We start from the raw sequence: 24679 nt of genomic DNA, 5'->3' as shown, positions 1-24679 counted from the left end.
GTGAGGGCGTTAAAATGTTTCGATCAATCCCACTATTCGTTAGTAAAAGAGTAGCCCAAGAGTTGGCGGTGGGTGGTGATGACTAGCTGCCTTCCCTCTGTTCTTACACTGCTAAATTAGGGACGGCTAGTGCAGATAGCCCTCGTGTAGCTTTGCGCGAAATTCAAAAACAAACAAACCAAGAAAGACAGTGGAGCCACGCGACGTGTGAAAATTGCCATAAATATAGATGTCTCTTATCTTTAAGTAACAAATAAGAAAGAAAAATCACGTTAATGTTCCTAACCCTCCAACTTATTTTAAAAACTAAAAAAGTTGTAGAGACCCATAGGAACTGTGGATACAAAGGGTTTGATTGTAACTCCGCTAACAAACCTTTCCTTGCACGTGTATCTGTTCTAACTCTAGCTTTAACAAAACGCATCTATTCGTTAAGTGCTACACGGTAACCTTAAAACGGGTTGAAAGTGTTTCGAGAGGTTTCCAATATTATGTATAATTTCTTTAATTAAAAAAAACAGCTATATAAGGTGCCAAAAGTGGATTATTTGATTAAAGCCATAGTGCCATATTTAAAAGTATTAACACTTATCATTAGGGTATTATATGTATCTCAGAACGGCTGGTATGGATATTAACACTTTTACTAACAAAGTAGAGACAACGTTTCGACCTTCCTAGGTCACCTTCAGGTTAACAAACGTTGTTCTCTGCTTTATTAGTAAAAGTGTTAATACCCATACCAGCCGTTCTGAGACGCATTTTTATTTTAAGTGGGTTTCTCGTCATCAAGAGTTAGGGTATTTAGTTCCATCCTTAACCCTATCTTCATATGCGAACTTACCCCCATATGCAAAAACGGCTCGTTTGGGTTGAGAAAATATTTTACATAGAAGAGCGAACAACGTTTCGACCTTCTTCGGTCATCGTCAGGTTCACAAAGAAAGATGTAACTGACCGGACCACATGTTTGAAAGGGTTGTGTAACTGTGTCTCGAAATGTAGAGGGCGGTATTAGATGTTTGAATATATAATCAGTGATGTCGAGAAACCCACTTGTTGAGAAATTTATATGCAAAAACGGCTCGTTTGGGTTGAGAAAATATATCTGACGATGACCGAAGAAGGTCGAAACGTTGTTCGCTCTTCTATGTAAAATATTTTCTCAACCCAAACGAGCCGTTTTTGCATATAAAGTTTGAATATATAATTTTAGTTATTTTATTATATTAATATAGGTATAAAGGCGTTCCTTTATATTGGTTTATTTTGGGTTTAAGTTGTTGTATAAGTAAGGCTTCTTTAATTTTGCGTTTGTTTATGTTTGTTTCTTTATTTAGTATTTGAGTGTTTTCTATGGTTATGTTGTGTTTATTTGACTAATAACACAGTTACACAACCCCTTTCAAACATGTGGTCAGCTTCCGGTCAGTTACCTCTTTCTTTGTGAACCTGACGATGACCGAAGAAGGTCGAAACGTTGTTCGCTCTTCTATGTAAAATATTTTCTCAACCAAAACGAGCCGTTTTTGCATATAAATTTCTCAACAAGTGGGTTTCTCGACATCACTGAACTTACCCCCAGTTCAGTAAAGAGAGGTGTACACTTCGCGCAGATTTGTTTTAAAACGTAATCCGAGATACACACACACAAATCTGTGCAGGCTTTAAGAGGAGGAGACTAGTTTAGCTTTACTCACCACATATTAGGCCTAGTCCCCCTGTAAAAGTAAATTTATTATTATTATTTTTGGGGACAAAATGGGCAATTTATTTAGTTTAGCAACACTCGCCACCTATTGGACTTAGTTTCCCTGTAAAAGCAAATTTATTATTATTTATTAAACTAAACTAAGTTAACGTGTGAAGAATAATTTCCGTGGGACTTAACTTAGTGAACAGCAAGTGTCCAAATAGCTAAAACAAGAACTGACCAAACAGAAGAATTCCTCGTGCCCCACTGACCTACTTTCACACCGATATTAAACAGTGAAAGTGTTTCGTGCACTCTCCGCTTGGCTAGTCGCCACCCGTGGTGATTTTTCCTATATTAAGGCCTTTTCTTTTTACTGCCTCCCTCCCGTAACTCACTGAGTCAGATGGCCGCACCCATACAGACGAAACGAACCATTTGCAAAGATCACTAGCTGGACCCACTGCACGTTGCTTGCCAGAAAAGTACCTGTTGGTTTTAGGGTGTGTTTTACTACAGATCAGCGAGTTGAAATGTTAATAAGAGACATTAAAACAACTGTTTGCAGATTATCTAAACCAGTCATGCGAATAATAATGATATTGTATCTGTAAAACATCGACTCGGAGCAACAAAACAGGTAAATGTTGACCGACCTCCTCGAACCGTCTAAAAAATGCATTAAAAAAATGAAGTAATTGTTTTCTCAATACGAAAATATTTTTTAAAAAAATGTTTATTAGAGAAATTCTAGTTTTTATACATTAATAAGGTATCGCAAATTTAATGTATGGTAAGCCCCATAGTGGCTCAGCAGCAAGTCTGATAGCTTCTAACGATAAAAATCGGGTTTCGATACAGGCGGTGGGCATAGCATAGATATATAGTTCATTGTGGAGAATTGTGCTACAATGTTCCATAGCGGGAAAACGGCAAGTCTGTGGGCTTGCAACGTTAAGATACGGTGTTCGACTCCCCGCGGTGAACACAGCAGGTAGCTATTGTTTGGTATTAAGCACAAAGCTGCACAACGGGCTATTCGTGATGTGTCCACTATGGATATCGAAACCCGGTTTTTAGCGATATAAGTCCATAGACATACCAGTGTGCCACTGTGGGGGAGACAGCAGATAGCCTAAAGTGGCTTTGCTCTGAAACAAACAGACTCTAGGCCTTCTATTAAATAGTTTACTAATAATAATTTTTATGAAAAACCGTCCCTTGAATATAACTGTTTAGTTTTATTCAGGTAAAACACAATTGTAAAATGATACAAATTGTCTCTTCGTTGCTGAAAGCATCGAGTGCAGTCGTCAAACGCTCAAGTTTTCAGTTGCCGAGAGCAAACTTAGCTTTTTCACCATTTCCCATTGGTCGAGATCAAATATACCCCAAGCCAATTAAAAACGAAGCGCATGCGCATCATAATTTTAAACTTAAGTTCATTCGGAATAATTACGATGTTGTAGTTTGTTCACATGCCGTTCGTTATAAGGAAAACCTGACATTTTTAAGTATTGCTTTTACATATTTATGAATTTATGAATCGCAATTTCATAAACTCGAAAAAAATGGCTCAGTTCTAAGGAAGCATCGATAGAGGGCGTCTTTGTAGGATCAAGCGTCTCAGAGCTTGATTTTACGCGTTTTTAATTACTGCATTTGCTTTATTATAAATCCATTTCGCGTTAGGTAATTAAACATTCTTTGTGTGTAATCTAAACGTATTAAAATAGATAAAACCGTCATTTTGTTGAATCAGCATTGTGCGTAATGAACCTAGTACGACAAACTTGCGATAGAACTTGGATTGTGCCTGAGATACAATTTAAATTTAACGTAAGCTCCTCTGAACGCGCGCGGAACATTTGAAACCCGTACACCGTTTACGGCGCACTGGCATTCAACTGCCGGAGAATAATCATACCCTGTACGTAGAATTCTGTCTGTCGTCCCGTTATAAACGTAAAACGATTCTCGAAGAATGTGGAGATTTTTGTGGCTTGCTTCTCCCAGCGAGCTTCAAATATATTGATTAGCTAACTCGCGATGACGGATTAACCTGAAGATGACCTAAGAAGGTCGAAACGTTGTTCTCTATTTTAATAAAAGGTTTAATGCCCATACCAGCCGTCTTGTTTTATTTTTAGTTGTTGTTTTTTTAAATTTCGCACAAAGCTACTCGAGGGCTATCTGTGCTAGCCGTCCATAATTTTGCAATGTAAGACTAGAGGGTAAGGCAGCTAGTCATCACCACCCACCGCCAACTCTTGGGCTACTCTTTTACCAATTGATAGTGGGATTGACTGTCACATTATAACGCACCCACGGTTGAAAGGGCGAGCATGTTTGGCGCGATGGGGATGCGAATCCGCTACCCTCTGATTACGAGTCGCACGCCTTAACCCACCTGGCCATGCCCGGGCCCTCCAGCCGTCTTGAGACACATTATTAACTAACATTACATATAAGGGCAACGGGTGGGGGGAGGGGGCATGTTGATTCACCTTTACCTTTTATTCCCATTAACACTAGAGTATGGTTTCACACAGTATTCACACAGTATTCCTCAGTTATTTAATAAAAATATTTCAACCATGTACTTTTACTCTTTTTTTTATGTTTTGACTATAATTTTCAGGACTGTGAATCTATATACGTAAGATAGTAACGCGTGTGGATATGTGAGAAGGATTTTAAACTTCATTGAACTGCATAGAAATTAAATTATAAGTAGGGAAGTGAAAATGATGTCACACCACGTGTGTAAGTGTGGGTTGTAGATGGTAATATGCATTATATAGGGGCAGGTAATCCAGGAATGGATCTATCATACCTAAGAGCCCCCCTCTCAGACAGCAGTGTTTATCAGTTATGTTTTTTCTACACAGACACTTAAAAATACCGGTATCCGTCACCTTATTGAGTTTTAATACTTGCCCCCGAAACCCAGGTTTTGAAAGAATCACTAAATATGGGGTCTCTCGCTAGATACATCGATCGTTTTTTAATTGTTGTTATTTTGTTTTTGATTAGACCATTCAACTCAAACCGTCTTTTGTACTTAAGCTGTTTGGTTGGTTTAACCTCACAGCCATTGAGACGCCCCGCACGGCCATCAGATTCGTTCAGAACTCTCCTCACCCGAAGTCGTGGGTAAGGATCAGTTTACGCGGATCATTTAACTGGTTTGGTTACCTTAAATACACAAAACTATATTTATATTTATCAACTTTATGCACTAAAATACAAAATACTAAAATAACAATAAATAAATAAAAAGGTTTCGTACGCAGAGCACGAGTTTGGTCCCTGATTAACAACCAAAAGGAAATCTGAATTATTTAAACACTGCGAAAGTTGCCAGTTATGTTTAACTTTGTTACTTACAGCAATGAATGTGTTCAGAACGAACCTTTAACTGGAATTTTCTGTGTATAAAATAAGTGAGACATTTGTTAAAGGAGGAAAGTTTCTTCAGAACACATTATTTGGTAAAACTTGGAATATTTCTCACATTTGTTTGAAAGCATAATCGCTGGCACAGCAGTATTTCTATGGACTTATACCGCGAGAAACCGGGTTTCGATACCTGTGGTGGAGAGAGCACAGACAGGCCTTTGTATAGCTTTGTGTTTAATACCAAGGAACCCTCCTAAAAAAAATCGTAACCCGAGGCTCGCGGGTTTGAATCTCCGTCACACCAAACGTGCTCGACCTCGCCCTTTCAGCCGTGGAAGCGTTATAATGTGACGGTCAATCCCATTATTCGTTGATAAAAGAGTAGCCCAACAGTTGGCGGTGACTGGTGACAACTAGCTGCCTTCCTTCTAGTTTTACACTGCTAAATTAGGGACGGCTAGCGTAGATAGCCCTCGTGTAGCTTTGCGCGAAATTCAAAAAAAAAAAAATTGTTAGTAGAAAACTAGGTAACAGAGCATATGCCATGACAAGCTAAAAATTACAGTTTGGAGCTACGTCCTTGGAACCAGCTGGATCAATACCGTGTAATTCTAACCAATAGAGGTTTTTATCTCTCTAGATGAGGGCATTGTTTTGTACTCAAAGTTCACATTTACGAAATAAAACTTGCTTGGAACACAAAGTATAAATGTGTAATTTTTTGTATTTAAAATAGTTATCCATGTTTTCACATCTATTTTTAATGTGTTATCTTTCTTCTTGGGCGTAACTGATTATTTGTCAGTTTCACTCTCTTATCATGTGACTTCTAAAAGTTAACATACGATTAAATTCTCGCTGGTTCGCAAAAGATCGAAATCAGGGTATTTTACTCACTTCTGAAAAGCTAACCTAGTTCTCAGAGCAGTCCTAAACTCACGAATATACGCACTTTTAACGAGATCATGACAGTCAGTTAATTTGATAATCCTTAAGTTGGTGGCGATCAAAAGACCTAACCTGGTTTTTGAGTGTACTTCACACGGTACGGAGCAAGAACTAAACGTACCAGTAATGTGTAATAAACAACGTAGCGATACGTAAAGTTATAATACGCTTTACAAGGGGCCATTTGTTCAAGATGTTTTTGTTGTTTTCAGAATACAGAAAGTTTAAATATAAATTGTTATCGTTCGTTGTCACGTTACGTATTCTCTGAATCAAATGGAGAACACGAAAATTAAAGTTACTCGGGTGATTCTAGACCCAAAGACACAAATACTTTTTATTTTCTCCTTATAACCCATAAACAATTACGTAACATCCACGCACAGTTAAACAGTCAAGATATTTGAATAATTTTGAACTTCCGTGAATTACTGGGCAGAAAATATTGTAATTACGTGTAAAACATGGTGCAAATATAAATATATACATATAGACATTCCACATAGGCCTGCCATGGCCACGTGGTTAAGACACTCGACTCGTAATCTGAGGGTCACGAGTTCAAATCCCCGTCACGCTAAACATGCTCGCCCTTTCAGCCATGGGAGCGTTATAATGTGTCGGTCGGTCTCACTGTTCGTTGGTAAAAGAGTAGCCCAATAGTTGGCAGTGGGTGGTGATGACTAGATGTCTTACACTGCTAAGTCGCGCTAAATTCAAACAAACATTTGACATAATAGCTTGTTAGGTTGTACGATATCATAAAAACAAGTCATTTCGTTTTCAGTTCAATTTTCACAATTATTTTATTTCAGTATCAAAATCTTTAGATGGAAAATCCAATATTAACACAATAATGGCAGTAAAAAATAAAATCAATGATTGGTAGAGGTGTCCCCACCTTTATTTGGCGCTTGATACTAACTAAAAGCCCTCCAGTGGTACAGCTATACGTCTGCGGACTCGTACCACTAAAATCGGGTTTCAATTGGTGGGCAGAGCATAGATAGCCCATTGTGTAGCTTTGTATATATTTCTAAGCAACCAAACTAACTAACTAATCAACACAAAAAACTGACCCCTCTACCTTTAAATGCTCTGTACCAATCTAAAAGCTGACTCAAACCTCTATTTTATTACCGGTACGAATCTAGAAGCTGACTCAAACCTATCTTTAATTGTTGGTACCAATCTAGAAACTGACTCAAACCTATCTTTTATTACCGGTACGAATCTAGAAGCTGACTCAAACCTATCTTTTATTACCGGTACGAATCTAGAAGCTGACTCAAACCTATCTTTTATTACCGGTACGAATCTAGAAGTTGACTCAAACCTATCTTTATTACCGGTACGAATCTAGAAGTTGACTCAAACCTATCTTTTATTACCGGTACGAATCTAGAAGTTGACTCAAACCTACTTTAATTGTCGGTACCAATCCAGAAGTTGACTCAAACCTATCTTTAATTGTTGGTACCAATCTAGAAACTAACTCAAACCTATCTTTAATTGTTGGTACCACTCCAGACGTTGACTCAAACCTATCTTTAATTGTTGGCACCAGTCTATAAACTGACTCAAACCTATCTTTAATTGTTGGTACCAATCTATAAACTGACTCAAACCTATCTTTAATTGTCGGTACCAATCCAGAAGCCGACTCAAACCTATTTTTAATGATCGGTACCAATCTAGAAGCTAACTCAAATCTATCTTTAATTGTCGCTACCAATCCAGAAGCTAACTGAAACCTATCTTTAATGGTCAGTTACATCAGGATACTAACCCTGACCTTTGTTTAATGTTGTTTTGTTTGTGTTTTGCATGACTATTTAGATTTAATCTGCGCAAACGTAGTACATGGGACCACAATTATTGATAACTGTAGGACCATCACTTTAGAAAGCATATTTGATGGACTTCACCCACATGTACGTACTGCCATCACAAAAAGTGCAATGGTAATCACTTACGATATATTTTTAACGCTTGGCGTTATATGAGTGTAAAAAAAAAAACACACACAATAAATCTTTACGTACATTAAACCCACGAGTGACGATATATTTTATGTATCAACACGTTGATGATATATTGTACAGTTTGAACAACCCAAGACAAGCGCGATTACTTATTTCATACAACAATCCAAGGAAACTTAGATATCAGACGACTTCCAAACCACATTTAACGCACAAAACTGAAAATACACATACATTAGTTGGCACTCAGTACAGATCGTGTACACTTGTTTGTTGAATTTCGTGCAAAGCTACTCGACATTTCCAAATCGGGACGGAAAGTGCCAGACTAGAGGAAAGGCAGCTTGTCAACACCACCCACCGCCAACTCTTGGATACGATTTTACCAACGAATAGCATGATTGGTCGTCACATTACAACTCTCTTTCACATCTGAAAGGGGATAGCATGGCCTATGAAGGGACTCGAACCCGTGACCTGTAGGTTGAGAATTGAGTGCTCTAACTGCAAGGCCATGACAGGCCTTCAGCACGCACAAACCATAAAACAGGTACAGGCTTATACAGCGTTGCTTTCTGTCTTTGGTCGTTTAAAATATAAACAAAATGGAATACATCAGATTTCGATTTGCTCTGAAAGTTTAACTAGTTTCCAGAAATGACGCAATGATATATCAATAAAAGAAATACTCATCCACATACACAGAAAAAAACAAATAAACAATAAGCAAATTATGTGAATCATCCCATTTACAGGAAGTAGGAAAAATATCTACAAACATGAGTGAAATTTGGAACAGAATCCAGAAGTGGAAACCAGTATTAAACTCAATATAAAATAGAGATCAGGCATGGCCAGGTGGTTAAGACACTCGATTCGTAATCCGAGGGTCGCGGGTTCGAATCTCCGTCACACCAAACATGCTCGCCCTTTCAGCCGTGAGGACGTTATAACGTTACGGTCAATCCCTCTATTCGTTGGTCAAAAAGTAGCCCAAGAATTGGCGGTGGGTGGTGAGGACTAGCTAGCTGCCTTCCCTCTAGTCTTACACTGCTAAATTAGGGACGGCTAGCGCCGATAGCTCTCGTGTAGCTTTGCGCGAAATTCAAAAACAAACAAATACAAAAGAGTAATTCAAGAGTGAAGGCTACATAAATGGGTTGTCTGCGAAATTAACTTTGAAAATTGTAAATCTCTGCATTATATTTATATATTGGTGAAACGGACAGAATTCGAAAAATAAATCTGATGAACTTTGGTGGGGCCATCAAATGTAGCAAAAGTGAACACACACAAAACATCAATAATGTAACGTTAGCGGAAAAGGAAGGGGGGGTTGACCTTGGTAATTTCTAAACGATTGTTTTTTGTTTGTTTGTTTTGAATTTCGCGCAAAGCTACTCGAGGGCTATCTGCGCTAGCCGTCCCTAATTTAGCAGTGTAAGACAATAGGAAAGGCATCTAGTCATCACCACCCACCGCCAACTCTTGGGCTACTCTTTTACCAACGAATAGTGGGATTGACCGTTAGTTTATAACGCCCCCAGGGCTAAAAGGGCGAGCATGTTTAGCGCGACCGGGATTCGAACCCACGACCCTCGGATTACGAGTCGAACGTCTAAGCGGAAAAGGAAGGTGGTAACCTTGCTAATTTCGAAACGATAAAAAGCCAGTGGAATTTCGTGTTTAATATTCATGTACCCGAAATTCAACAACCACTCATAAATGAATGAACATTTTCTAACAGCAAAAATGGAAACATTATTTATACGTCAAATCAATAATGTATGCATATTGTTTTTAGATTACACTTCGTAGGTTACACATAAGACAAGAACACGAGCCACTACTCAACGTTTGTACTTTAAAACACACGCACACAAATGTTAAACACATATGCTAGAACCACCTAATTTATGACTTCATAATCGGTTGCAAAACGAGCCAAGAAAATTTGATCCGTTTGAGAGACGAAGCGCCATCTTTCCAACTGATAACTTACTATTATAATTACGTTTTACTGTAAAATAATTATAATAATTTACTGTGTTTACTTTCAATATCATTCCAAATTTTGCACTATTGTCAAACCTAACTGTAAGTGTTGGAATTACTTTTCACCAATGTTTCTTCGAAAACACGATTATGGAAAACATTATCACATTTCAAAATCCGCTGATGGCTGTGAAAATTAGTAAATATCGTTCGCAAACAAATACACTGTAACCACATATCGTATCTTAGTTTATAGTTTTAACACCAGTCGGTTTGAAAAACGCTACGTAATAAAAATAAATACAAATCTAGCGGGAAAAATTGACTAAACTTTTTTTACTAGTATAAGCATCTGGTAAACGAATGTTTTGGGGTTTTTTTCCCTACAATAAACGAAAACGTTTTAGACAGATATGCGACACTAATGATTTCTCCCGAGCCAGGAAAAAAGTTCAAAATCTCTAACGTAAAAGTATAGTATCAGATATCGACCGAAGCCTTCGTTTCACACCATTGTTGGCATTATGCCATAACCAGGGTATGGAACGCACGAAACGAAACCAGGCAATACACAATATACGGTTGCAGATTTCAGTTCATGATAAAATAACCACACCGTCTTAAAGTATTCGGTTGACGATGTGGCGTATGTGGTCTCGCAAATCTAATCTTAACGCTGCATACCAAGCATGACCGTTCGAAGCTTTCCTCGGGCCCTACCATTACCTTCATCAAACTAAACCACGGAGTACCAGATTCCCCCCATCGAATCGCCCCCCCCCCCACTCCGCCCATACCACAAAAGCGCACGCCTTTAGCGTCCACCTTTAATCATAAATCTTCTCCGAGACTCAGCGTTTCACTTGTTTTCTGACAAATATCAGAATTCGTGGGATATCACACCCACTGAACTGAACACTTCGCAGGCGAATAACAAAAAGATATGGAAACTTCGGTGACGTAAAACTAAAAGTACACGAAGGTAAAACTATTAAACTAATCGAAGTTTCATACTGGTTCTTTTCTTCTGAGTGTGTTGTCTGATATAGGTAACAAACAAAATAAATCACAGGTAAAAATGGCGCCTTGTTTTCCAAAAATAACGACTTGGAAAGGAGTGTCCATGAATGTTACACGGAAGACATGTTTAATTTTTTTATTGTTTGTTTTGTGTATGTTTGAATTTGTGTTTAAATTATATTATTATTATTTATATAATTATTATTATAATTTATATATTATTAATTACTTATTTTTTACATATATATCTGATGAAGGAAGCCCACTTTTCGATATCTCTGGAGTTACTGATGCGTTTTTTTCTTCTTTCTGTTGAACCTGCGCGCATTTTAATAAAACGAATGGTTTCCTTACAGCCACTAAACCTGTTCACTTGCACTGACATGTCTGACGTGACGTCACACAGTAACACCAATTTTACAAAACAGTCTGTTTGCGATTAATTTGACCTCACATGAACATTAATCCATCCTGTTTGTTCACGCGATACCAATTCAGCAGTGCATAAATTCGCACTCGAAATCCTGCCCGCATCTCACTGACACAGAAGATTGACGTTTCGTAGAAGTGAAGCGTTTTCTAACTGTTTTGTATCCTGGAAACGCCATTGGCAGACAAGAATGTCCCAGTGTCCACTACTAATGAGTCCATGTAATGTACTATACTCAATTGTTTTGTGTTTTTTTTCGTCACATTTTCGCCTGTTACAACACTTGGTCCAAAAAAACGACCGAAGCAAAACCGAAGAAATCAATAATTTTCTATCCAAAAATATATAAGGTATTCTAGCATCACGTAACATAGTTAAATGAAATGCTGTTTCTTAATCATTTATTAATCATATGCTATTGGAGGTAAAGTCATAAATTCACAACAGTTCGGGTCATCAACAGCCCGTAAAAGTGTGTTTAAAATTACGATAGGCAAGTTCAGGATATTTTGTTTGGAATTTCGCGCAAAGCTACACGAGGGCTATCTGCGCTACTGTCCCTAATTTAGCAGTGTACGACTAAAACTAGAGGGAAGGCAGCTAGTCATCACCACCCGCCGCCAACTCTTGGGCTACACTTTTACCAACGAATAGTGGGATTGACCGTAACATTATAACGCTCCCACGACGGAAAGGGTAAGCATGTTTGATGCGACTGAGATTCGAACCCGCGACCCTCGGATGACGAGTCGAACGCCTTAACCCACCTGGTCATGTCGGGCTGTTCAGGGTTTTACAAATTTGCATACACACACAATTATCATTTTCATATCTCTTTCTCTCTCTGAAAATTGTTTGTTTGTTTGTTTTAATCCGTCCTCTTATGGGTCAACGGTTAACTTATTCCCTACAAAGTTAAAATTCGAGGTTCTATTCTCCGTGGTAGTCAGAGCACAAATAGTCCTAATGGGTCAACGGTTAACTTATTCCCTACAAAGCTAAAATTCGAGGTTCTATTATCCGTGGTAGTCAGAGCACAAATAGTCCTAATGGGTCAACGGTTAACTTATTCCCTACAAAGCTAAAATTCGAGGTTCTATTCTCCGTGGTAGTCAGAGCACAAATAGTCCTAATGGGTCAACGGTTAACTTATTCCCTACAAAGCTAAAATTCGAGGTTCTATTATCCGTGGTAGTCAGAGCACAAATAGTCCTAATGGGTCAACGGTTAGCTTATTCCCTACAAAGCTAAAATTCGAGGTTCTATTATCCGTGGTAGTCAGAGCACAAATAGTCCTAATGGGTCAACGGTTAACTTATTCCCTACAAAGCCAAAATTCGAGGTTCTATTCTCCGTGGTAGTCAGAGTACGGATAGTTTGTTATACAGCGTTGTGCTGTGAAAAAAAACAACACACGTTTTGTTCAGGTAATATTAAACAAGATCCTGGCCTATACTAACGTACTAAGTATAATCGATGAATAAGAGATTTTTCTGTGCTCTTCCAATATCCACCCTAATATTTATGTCTAGATAGGCTTCACCTGTTTACACTGTGCTTCAAGAATTAATGACTTTGTTGTTTTGTTTTTGCTTCACGTGGCCGTGGTAATTACATTTTATTAGTTAGGTCAATAACTCGCGGTTTCTTAGTTATTACAATGTCCACAAACCCCTAGTTCCTGCCTAATTTCAAAAGCAGAATCATCAGTTCTATCGGGTGAACAGTGAGAAGCCATACAACCGTAACACTCACGTTTTACTTTAAAACGTTATTCAAAACAATAATTCTTCAAACAGCATCGCAGATTCGTTCTAGCACGCCTTTCTGACAGACACAGCACCTATAGGCCAAGAGAAGCGTACAGATACGATTCGTCGCCAGGATTACGCTGCGCGTACATTCAAAAACTGTTTTTAATTAAATAGTGACTATTACTAGCCAGAAAATAACTGTGAGTTTTTTGCCATACGCTTCCTTTCATCAAGTTCGTGTAGTGTTTTTCGTCACTTAAAGTTTATACCAATCCATCACACGTACTCTATCGAACATTATACACATTTTTATAAGTTCATGCACCAGAGTGGGTACTATAGGCCATGGTAATCGAAGTCTGACAAACGCATGCGCATAAGAAGAAGAAGAAAAAAAAAAAAACCCAAGAACATTGCACTAATTAGTGCTAGGGTTATTATTTATCTTCCACGGAAAAAATGAGTGATTTCATACACACACCCATTTTTGATAGGGCAGGGAAGTTTTTACTGTGCGTTATAACACGATAAAACATCAAATTATTCAAAAGTACACAATATGTAGGCCCACTATGTGCAATTTTGTTTTTGTAAAAACTGCGCAATTGGTTATCTTTGCTGCCTTGGAATTAAACTTTAGTATAGTGTTTATTTCTACCATATGCTTGTTCAGTATATATATATATATATATACATAACAAAAAAATTTGTCTGTCTGTTTGTCCCTTATCTAACTACTCTTAGGTTGTTGGACCAAACTCAACCAAACTTTGTAGGATGGTAGTTTAAGACAAGAGGGATGGTAATGGGGAGTTAACTACCTTTTCCACTGACCTCCTCCATCATTTCTGTTATTGAACGTTTGTTATCTTTCACGTAAGCTAACGTTAACTACATACACATATGACACTATGACCTTACACTATATATATGTATATATATATATCAAACTTTTTATAACACAACATACCCAGAGTGTGGGGAAAGAGTATACAAACGTCTTGTATATCTGAGAGAGTGTACTATCACTCTCTGTGAAGGAATGCAATGAACAAAAATGGCCACTACTATTGTAATAATTCATAAACTCAGCTGAAGTTTATACTACAACTGCCGATGTGAAGAGTTTCTACTTGAGTACATATTTTGACCTGTGACCTTTCAGCTTCAGCCCGTGACACACTTCTGCCATCAATGTTCGTCAATAAATCAATCACGTGAAATACTATGGAAAGTACACCTACCGCCTCTACTCTAAAGCTACCTCTCCCTACAGAGACACCTTAATCATAGCACAAGGTATACGATGTTTCCAGTATGTACTAAGTGAGTTCTTAAAGGTTAAACAAAACTTTTATTGAGGTAACAATGAATACTGCAATATGTTACAAACAAACTGTGTGAAAGTTAGGACTTTTTGTTTTAAAATAATATGTTATAAATAAATTGTGAAAGTTAGGACTTTTTTATTATTTATCATACCACTAGTTCTCAAATATTTTTAAGCCCATAACTCGGACAAAGAATGGATTCCTCAAGATGTATTTTGTATGTTAGGAATACACGTGAAGTGTATGACAGGGTCATAGAATACACGTGAAGTGTATTACAGGGTCATATTTTACTGTAAACAAGAAAGCAGTTCCTTTGTTGTGAACAAAACATTTGTGGTCAAGTGAGTATCTTTACTGCAACAGTAATTTTTAAGAACAGGATTTCTAAAGTAATGCAAAACAAATCTAAGAAGCCACTTGTCTTAAGCCTATTATTAGTTAAACCTTTATTAAGTACGGCCATATTCGACAGAGATGAATTAACATTGTAGCTTGTTTGCGCTTTTTGCTTTAATTTAATTAGGGTTACACTTTCCCCTACTCAATATTGTCGATAAATAAACTTATAATGTTATTCTAGGAACTAACATTATATATTTTTGACATGGCCAGGTGGGTTAAGACGGTCGACTCGTAATCTGAGGGTCGTGGGTTCGAATCCCCGTAACATCAAACATGCTGGCCCTTTCAGCCGCGGGGACGTTATAATGTAACGGTCAATCCCACTGTTCGTTGGTAAAAGAGTAGCCCCAGAATTGGCGGTGAGTGGCGATGACTAGCTGCCTTCCCTCTAGTATTACACTGCTAAATTAGGGACGACTAGCGCAGATAGCCCTCGTGTAGCTTTGCGCGAAATTCAAAAAACAAAACAAACTATAAATTTTTAAAAACTTTAATAATCTTTCATTACGTCGTACAAAATGTCTACTAAAATCAATTTACGCCTGACATTTGTTTACACCTGCGGAAATGCAGTGCACGCGGAAGTGCATTTAGATAAAAAGGTGCGCGAATTTTCAGAACAAACATAAACTGAATAATATTATAATAGATTGAAACGAGCTGAAATAATCGTTGGAGTGAGTAGAAATAAATAGTAATTTTTTGATACTACTATATTCATAGGACATGTTTGTTTTTTTTTTCAATTGTTGTAATAACTAATTCGTCAATTTTCTCAGAAACGTTAGAGTACACATCACGGCCCGGCATGGCTAGGTGGTTAGAACGCTCGACTCATAATCTGAGGGTCGCAGGTTCGAATCTCCATAATAGCAAACGTGCTGGCCCTTTCAGCAATGGAGATGTTATAATGTGTTGATTAATTCCACTATTCGTTGATAAAAGAATAGCCCAAGACTTGGCGGTAAGTGGTGATCACTAGCTGTGTCTTCCCTCTAGTCGTACACTGCTAACTTAGGGATAGCTAGAGCAGATTGCCGTGGTGTAGCTGTGTGCGAAATTCAGAAACAAAGTACACATCACCTTACTTCACATTCACTTTCCTTGAACAGCATACTAAAGATTCTTGCTGCCCAATGTCCTAGATTTGTTCATCAACATCGGTCTTCTAAACCAGTGTTTCTCAACTGGGTGAATGGTTTAGAAAACGAATAATATAACAAATTCAAGAGCGAAAAAATCAAAGTTACTGTTATTTATTCTCACTACAGTTTGATAAATACTTGTTTTATGCTATATTCAAACCAGTTCCAGTTTGATGTGCTCCTAGTGGCACAGCGGCATGTCTGCGGATTTACGAGGCTAGAATCCGTGTTTCGATACCCGTGGTGGGCAGAGCACAAACGGCTCATCGTGTAGCTTTGTGCTTAATTTTAAACAACAATTACAGTTTGATAATAAATGGATTTTCTATTTTTAATTTCGTACTTTGTCTTTTGTCGAACTTATCTGAGCGAAACTGATGCGGAAATTGAAAGGGTTGACTTATAGCGGATTTATATTAGAAAAACTCGGGTCTAAATCATAAAACAAAGGATGGATGGACAGTACGACAACAAAGTCCCAAAGTAGTGACGTAATGGCTTGTAAGCAGTAAACTAAACGATTTCTACATTTTTAGAGGAATCAACACTATAATAATTCCAAAACAAAACTTTAAAAACTAACAACCATAATGACAGAACGTGGTTATATCACTAGCAACGTTTTTTTTTTTTATTATTTCCACAATTATTAGTCTTACCTTATTCTTATTGTTACAATTAATTAAATATTATTTTAGTTATTATCAGAGATGATAGAGTTGCGATATTCTCGAAACATGTCTCGTATAACGCTAGGCCTAACGTTATTTCCTTCACAGTACTCTTTTTAGGCCTAACCAGCTACGACAGCAAAACAACAACAAAAATGTACTCAGAAATTACAGTTTACTAGCGAAGTCTTGCTGTACCTTCCCCACCCTTAAAAATAATATTCAAATAAACTCTGTGCGCAGAAAACAAAATCACAAGCACGTTTATTATTTCAGTTTAGTTTTTACTAAAAGAGTTGTTGGTATCAAGTATTTAGATTCACCTTATGTGTTGGACACAAAATCTCTAACTTACAGTCTTTTAAGGAATAGATTCCAAAAACTGAGGGGGATTTTGGGAGAGAAGCAAAGAGAGGGCCAAATTTACCTTCACTTTATAATGTTTTTTAAATGTAATGTCAATCCAATGATGAAGTTATTCAAGTTATTTATTTCATTGTTGTTTTACAATAATTTGTGTTTTTATGGTCACATTTAACTAAAATATATATTAAAATAAACTGGTCACTTGGATATACAAAATCTCACAAGCCTTGAGGCTACCGACATCTCTCTCTCTCATTGTTTGGGTATATATGTGTGTATACGCAGGAGGGTCAGGTGTACTTTGACCTTGAGTTTCTCTCTCTCTTGTTGATTGGTTATATATGTGTGTATACCCAGGGGTCAGGGACCCTTGACCTCTTCCTCCTTCTTTTTCCTTGTTAGTGTGAACTGTTTAGAATATTAATAATTATTACACGAGGACCAGAGTAATCCACATTTACTCGGGTCCCTTTCAGGGTAATGTCCATGTATGTTGCACCATCAGTTTCTTCACTAATGTCTAGCTCACAGATGGCCTGTTTTTATTTTAGTGCTTAATTATTATTATATAATTATTATTTTTATTTATTTATCTATTTTGTTTATTTTTTATTTATTTTTTGAATTATATATTATAATTTTATTTTAATGACCTAATATATAAATTATTCAGGGAGTGGTGTTTAGGGTCATCTTCGTCATATATGCAGTATCCGTCGAGTTCGCATAATAGTTCATTTTTTCTTCAATTTTTATCAAAATATTTTATTGTACTATGTAGGAGTCTATCTGTTATTGTTTGTGTGTTTGAATATTTATGCATAAACTTTGAAGAGATGGTTCTAGGTACTCTATATGCTGTCATAAGTTGTGTATTTTGTAATGACTGTAATTTGGTTTTAAATTGTTATTTGCTTACATTAATCCATACTGGAGATGCATAGTCTATTACAGGTCTTATATATGTTTTGTATATTTTAAGGATGTTTTCAGGTGTTGCTACACTGTTTTTATCAGTTAGACTCTTAGCATGGTTTGTTCTTCGCCAAATTTTAGTTTTTATATTATTTATATGGTTTGTCCATGTAAGTTTAGAATCAGACGTTAATCCTAGGATGTAGCAGTCTGGAGAAGTGCTCCATTCATGTAAATTTGTGATTCTACTTTTTGATGTTTCGTTGACTTTAAAAATATCACTAGTTGTGTTTTTGCCGTGTTTATTTTGATTCTGTATTTTTGACAATATTCGCATATTCTGTTTAGTTGCGGTTGTATGTTTGTGGCTGCTATTGCTGGTGTTAGGGCACTTTTCCAGATTGCTATATCATCAGCGAACTATGACAAGTATCCATGGTGTGGATCTTTAAGTGGCATATTATTTACATACATGATGAAGAGAATAGGACTAACCACCCCTCCTTGAGGGACGCCAGCTTCTGGAGTGAAGAACTCCGAGAAAGTTCCCTCCACATTCACTCTACATTGTCTGTTTTCCAAAAAGTTAGATAACCAGCGAATAATTCCACGCGGTAGTTCCATTTCATTCATACGGAACCGGAGACCATCGTGCCACACAGTGTCGAATGTTTTCTCTATATCAAGGAAACAAGCGACGGTGCATTGTTTTTTTTTATTAAAGTTATTTATTATTGTTTCAGGTTTTGTTCCTCAGGTAATGTGTTGTTATCTCCAAGAATGTGGAGAGTCTATTGCTTATTATTCTTTCGAGAATTTTACCAACACAGCTGGTCAGACTGATCGGTCGATAACTGTTTGGTTTACTGGCTGACTTTCCTTCTTTATGGAACATTAATATATTGGCTTGCTTCCAAGAAATTGGGATGTATCCAGAGTATAGAGATAAATTAAAGATTACTAATAGAATAGATGGTCAAATACTTTCGGAGAGTCTTTTATAAGGAGAATTGCTTGTGTGCCATCATTTCCCGGGGATTTGTTTTCTGAGTTTTTAACTGCTTGTTTGAGTTCTGTTAGTGTGACTTTTTTGGTGAGCAATAGGTTATTATAGTCACCTGTGCTAGTAGTGTTATTAATAGGTTATTATAGTCATCTCTGCTAGTGGTGTTATTAATAGGTTATTATAGTCACCTGTGCTAATGGTGTGATTACTCTTAATATTGACTGGGTAATATGGTACTTCGGTTTGTTTTGGATTTCGCGCAAAGCTACAGGAGGGCTATCTGTGCTAGCCGTCCCTAATTTAGCAGTGTAAGACTAGAGGGAAGGCAGCTAGTTATCACCACCCATCTCCAACTCTTGGGCTACTCTTTTACCAACTAATAGTGGGATTGACCGTAACTTTATAACGCCCCCACGGCTGAAAGGGCGAGTATCTTTGGTGTGACGGGGATTCGAACTTGGGATCTAAAGACGTAAACAAGAACATTGTTTAACCTCAACATTACCATCGAGTTTTAAAACACGTCTTTAAGCTGTTTAATCACCAGATTACTTATGGGTATACGATTTTATTGGTTGCAGGAACCTTTTATAAGATATCAATTACAGACAAACATTACAGAGAAGCATCATCAATATTTCAAACAATTCCACCATTTGGTGCCGGTGTTTCCACCATCCCCTTTACCAGTGGGCTATCTGTGCTATGTCCACCACGGGTATCGAAACCCGGGGTTTAGCATTGCAAGCCTTTAGGCTTACCGCTAAGCCACTGGGGAAGATCCTTCTTTACACTGAATGTTGTAAAAAACAGGTACATAAATTAATCATTTATATTGCTACATGTGAACGGCCCCCACTGGTAGTAACTGGTATATAAACGAGTTGGCTATTTGACGGTTAGTTCTGAAAAGCCTTAAGCCTTAGCCTTACAAGTGATGAAATAATAATCAGTGATGACGAGAAAACCCAGTTGTAGAGAACTGTCAGGTTCGGTCAGTTACCTCTTTCTCCTTTTGTGAACCTGACGATGACCGAAGAAGGTCAAAACGTTGTTCGCTCCTCTACATTAAAAAAAAAATCTCAACCCAAACGAGCCGTTTTTTACATATATACATGCCTTACGAGGTTTAACTGAAAAACAACAACAACATACAAGAACATAAATAGCCATATTAATAAATGTCATTAAGTTGCTTTTATGCACACAGCTACAAAATGCGTCATTCTGACTTACTTTTAAATGTCATTAAGTTGATTTTATGCATACATAGCTACAAAATGCGTCATTCTGACTTACTTTTAAATGTCATTAAGTTGATTTTATGCACACATAGCTACAAAATGCGTCGTTCTGACTTACTTTTAAATGTCATTAAGTCGATTTTATGCACACATAGCTACAAAATGTGTCGTTCTGACTTACTTTTAAATGTCATTAAGTTGATTTTATGCACACATAGCTACAAAATGCGTCGTTCTGACTTACTTTTAAATGTCATTAAGTCGATTTTATGCACACATAGCTACAAAATGTCGTTCTGACTTACTTTTAAATGTCATTAAGTTGATTTTATGCACACATAGCTACAAAATGTGTCGTTCTGACTTACTTTTAAATGTCATTAAGTTGATTTTATGCACACATAGCTACAAAATGTGTCGTTCTGACTTACTTTTAAATGTCATTAAGTTGATTTTATGCACACATAGCTACAAAATGCGTCGTTCTGACTTACTTTTAAATGTCATTAAGTTGATTTTATGCACACATAGCTACAAAATGCGTCGTTCTGACTTACTTTTAAATGTCATTAAGTTGATTTTATGCACACAGCTACAAAATGTGTCGTTCTGACTTACTTTTAAATGTCATTAAGTTGACTTTATGCACACATAGCTACAAAATGTGTCGTTCTGACTTACTTTTAAATGTCATTAAGTTGATTTTATGCACACATAGCTACAAAATGCGTCGTTCTGACTTACTTTTAAATCCCTAAAGAAGAACGTGTTCCTGGCCCAGTCAACTTGAGCAAACAGAGACTGATCTATTACTTTGCACATCAACTCAAAGAGGTCAACCTCACACTGATTGTACGTCTGACTCTGCAGAAGGCTGAAGAGGTGGGTCTGCCATTCTTTGTCATCAACGAACGACACTTGAAAGTCTCGTATAAGATCTGGTATGCCGTTTCCGCTAGCAACCAGGGGAACAGGTACCGCAGATGATGGGCCAGGGTCGCACTGATAAGATTTGGGGGAATATGTTGGGTGATGAATTATGGAATCGGATGGATGGTGGTAAGGGGCTGTCATCCACGTCGTCTTACTATGGTCCCTAAGATGAGAAACGGTAGGGTACTGGTGCTGGTTGGCTAGTTGTGGAAGCAATGACACGTGGGGTTGTGAAGTGGTCGACACAGATGAAGGAGATGCAGAATCGGGGGAACTGGTTGATGAACTGAGCTGAGGGATCTGAATCAGTTCTTGTTTCACCCGAGTTAGATCTGTGGAATACATGGAGGGCGCACCTGCTGTCACCGACACAGTCGGAGGTAAAAAAGGACTGGAAGGCGCCATTTCTCTTGGGGTCGCCATGCAGTTCGACTGGACAATACGCTTCTGACTGGAAGGCGCCATTTCTCTTGGGGTAGCCAAGCAGTTCGACTGGACGATATGCTTCTGACGTAACATCTGGAGTTTACGAGCCCTGTCTCGTTTGTACATAGGTCCGAATTTGTTTCGGCCTCCTCTCATCCGATCTGGCCTCACGGCTATAATTAACAGAAGAAAAAAAAAGAAGATAAAAATTAAAATTAAAGTAAAATTAAATAAAATACATTTTAAGGACGAATAATAATACATTTCAGTCATGTGACATAATATATGAAATCCAATAATAGTATCCAAACGGCAAAAGATCAGTTTGCCCTCTGAACTTTTAGGCCCAGGCATGGGCAGGTGGTTAGGTCATTCGACTCCTCATCCGAGGGTCGCAGGTTCGAATCCCCGTCACGCCAAACATACTCGCCCTTTCAGCCGTGAGAGCGTTATAATGTGACGATCAATCCCACTATTCGTTGGTAAAAGAGTAGCCCAAGAGATGGCGGTGGGTGGTGATGACTAGCTGCCTTCCCTCTAGTCTTACACTGCTAAATTAGAGACAGCTACGGCAGATAACCTTCGTGTAGCTTTGCGCGAAATTCAAAAGCAAAGAATGTGTGTCTTCTTATAGCAAAGCCACATCGGGCTATCTGCTGAGCCCACCGAGGGGAATCGAACCCCTGATTTTAGCGTTGTAAACCCGTAGACTTACCGCTGTACTAGCGGGGAGCTCAAAAGCAAAGAAACAAACTGAACTTCTCGTAACCCGCAATATTTCATTTTAACGTTTCAGTAAAAGCTATGTTATTTTCTTTGGCATCATCGTGCCAGGATGGTAAAGCAAATGACATTTCTAATAATGTCTATTCTATGATGTTTTTACTGATAACAAAAAGATGAAAGGTTTTATTTTTTATTTGATGGGCACACGCATGACCATCAGATATCGTTCTCCCCATGTTCCACGTTACACTCACGTGTTCTGTTTGTTTTGGAATTTCACGCTAAACTGCTCGAGAGCTATCTCCACTAGCCGTCCCTAATTTAGAAGTGTGATAGACTAGGGTAGAACGGAGCTAACGAACGCCACCTACCGCCAAATGTAGGATAAGTCTTCACTAGTGAAACGTAGGATTGAGTACACATTATAACACCCCCACAGCTGAAAAGAGCGTGATATTCAGCGACAGGATTCGGACCCAGTACTGGAAGATTGCGAGTCAAGCACCCTAACCAACACAACAGGTCGTATCAGATCTAGTGAAAATACGTGTTAAATATTGACACCGAACTGACATACCGTGTTTCTCCAATAATAAGACCTACCCATAAAATAAGACCTAGTGTGATATTTGGGGATAGTTTTAATATAAGCCCTACCCTTAAAATAAGCCCTAGGTAAGAGTGGCAGGAAGAGGAAAGAAATAAAAAAAATTAATTTATTAGTTTAATAGTTAGTTAATTAGTTTGTTTAAGTATTAATCAGTTAGTTTAATAGTTTATTTTAAATGGTTAGTTTAATAGTTTTACTTTGTAACTTCATTTTTTAATATATCAAAATAAGACATTCCCCGAAAATAAGCCCTAGTGTCATATTTTGGAGTGAAAATTAATATAAGCCCTAGTGTCATATTTTGGAGTGAAAATTAATATAAGCCCTGTCTTATTTTCGGAGAAACACGGTATCTTACTATCGGAATACTTCCTATGGAAAGTATTATTAAGGCTTTTTTACACATTTCTTATGGCATTGTACGTGTATCATTTTGTGTCAAACAAGTTGTTTTAAAAAGAACACATCAATAAACCATCAAATCAAAATTCTGCTACAGCTGTGGGTATATTTGTCTTAGTTAAGTGAAATTTTGTATCAAAAGAAGCTGTTTAAAAACAGTCTGGTCATTAATTAACAAAAAAAATGAATAAAGCCTTTCTTCATAAGGGGGAGAGATAAAATATTGTTTATTTGTTTTTGAATTTCGCACAAAGCTACTCGAGGGCTATCTGCGCTAGCAGTCCCTAATTTAGTAGTGTAAGACTAGAGGGAAGGCAGTTAGTCGTCACCACCCACCGCCAACTCTTGGGCTACTCTATTACTAACGAATAGTGGGATTGACCATAACATTATAACGCCCCCACGGCTGAAAGGGCGAACATGTTTAGTGCGACGAAGATAAAAAACAAATACCGGCAATAAGAAAACGAATAAACACGTGGGCACAAGTCACGTGGTTGTAAAATATAAAATGTATCATGGTTTTGGAGGTATCTTAAAAGATAGGACCCACACATAACAGTCAGTGGAAATACACTGTCTATACCAGTCTTAATCTGTCTCGCAGATTTCTTCACAAACTAACACAATTATTTATAATACATAACTGCTCTGTTTTTGAATATTTTTGTATGGAATCGCACCAAACCAAGTGGTTCCTAATTATGAAATATATCCTTTGCAGATTAAATGTTCATGTACTTGTGAAACGCGATGGTTTTAAAATGTTTTATCGCAGTAACAACAGGCATTTAAACGTTGCTTTGATGGTTAGGGCACTCGTCTCGCAATCAGAGGTTTCGAATTCCTTACTTAAACACGTTTGCCTTTTCAGACATGGGAGCGCTATATCTGACGATCAATCCAACTGTTCCTTTGTAAATAATAGCCCAAAAGGTTGGCGGTGGGTGGCGCTCAACAGCTTTCGCCTCAAAAATTAGGGACGACTAGCGCAGAGTAATTTAATGTGGAACTCAGTCAGAGCACTAGCAAATGAAAACGATCCCAAATTGCTTAGTAAACAAAAAAAGACAACAAAACAGACACATAACTTTTAATATTATCCCGCAAACGGAAGTTCCTACAATTATAAAAATAACCTATTTTCCCCTACGCAGGAAATAAGTGTTATAATCCTTTAACTTAATCTTGTCCACAGGTTTTTTGTTTCTGTTTTGTTTTTACTGTGATATGTTGATAATACCAACTCTATATGGACGCCTTGTTAGATAT

The 24679-nt window shown here is 37.6% G+C and overlaps 1 protein-coding gene across 1 annotated transcript in view; it reads right to left on the bottom strand.

The window, feature by feature from the left end:
• The window catches only part of LOC143247648 (nuclear hormone receptor FTZ-F1-like), a 56292-nt gene that overhangs the window by 4470 nt on the left and 27143 nt on the right, over nt 1-24679 (bottom strand). The window contains exon 2 of the mRNA XM_076496019.1: nt 21055-21842. Coding sequence (XP_076352134.1) covers nt 21055-21842 — 788 coding nt within the window. The remainder of the gene's footprint in view (nt 1-21054; nt 21843-24679) is intronic.

The sequence above is a fragment of the Tachypleus tridentatus genome, chromosome 3 (assembly GCF_004210375.1).
Source record: "Tachypleus tridentatus isolate NWPU-2018 chromosome 3, ASM421037v1, whole genome shotgun sequence".
Taxonomy (NCBI): domain Eukaryota; kingdom Metazoa; phylum Arthropoda; class Merostomata; order Xiphosura; family Limulidae; genus Tachypleus; species Tachypleus tridentatus.
Note: the sequence above shows the minus strand (reverse complement) of the source record. Positions and strands in the feature narration are given on the sequence as shown.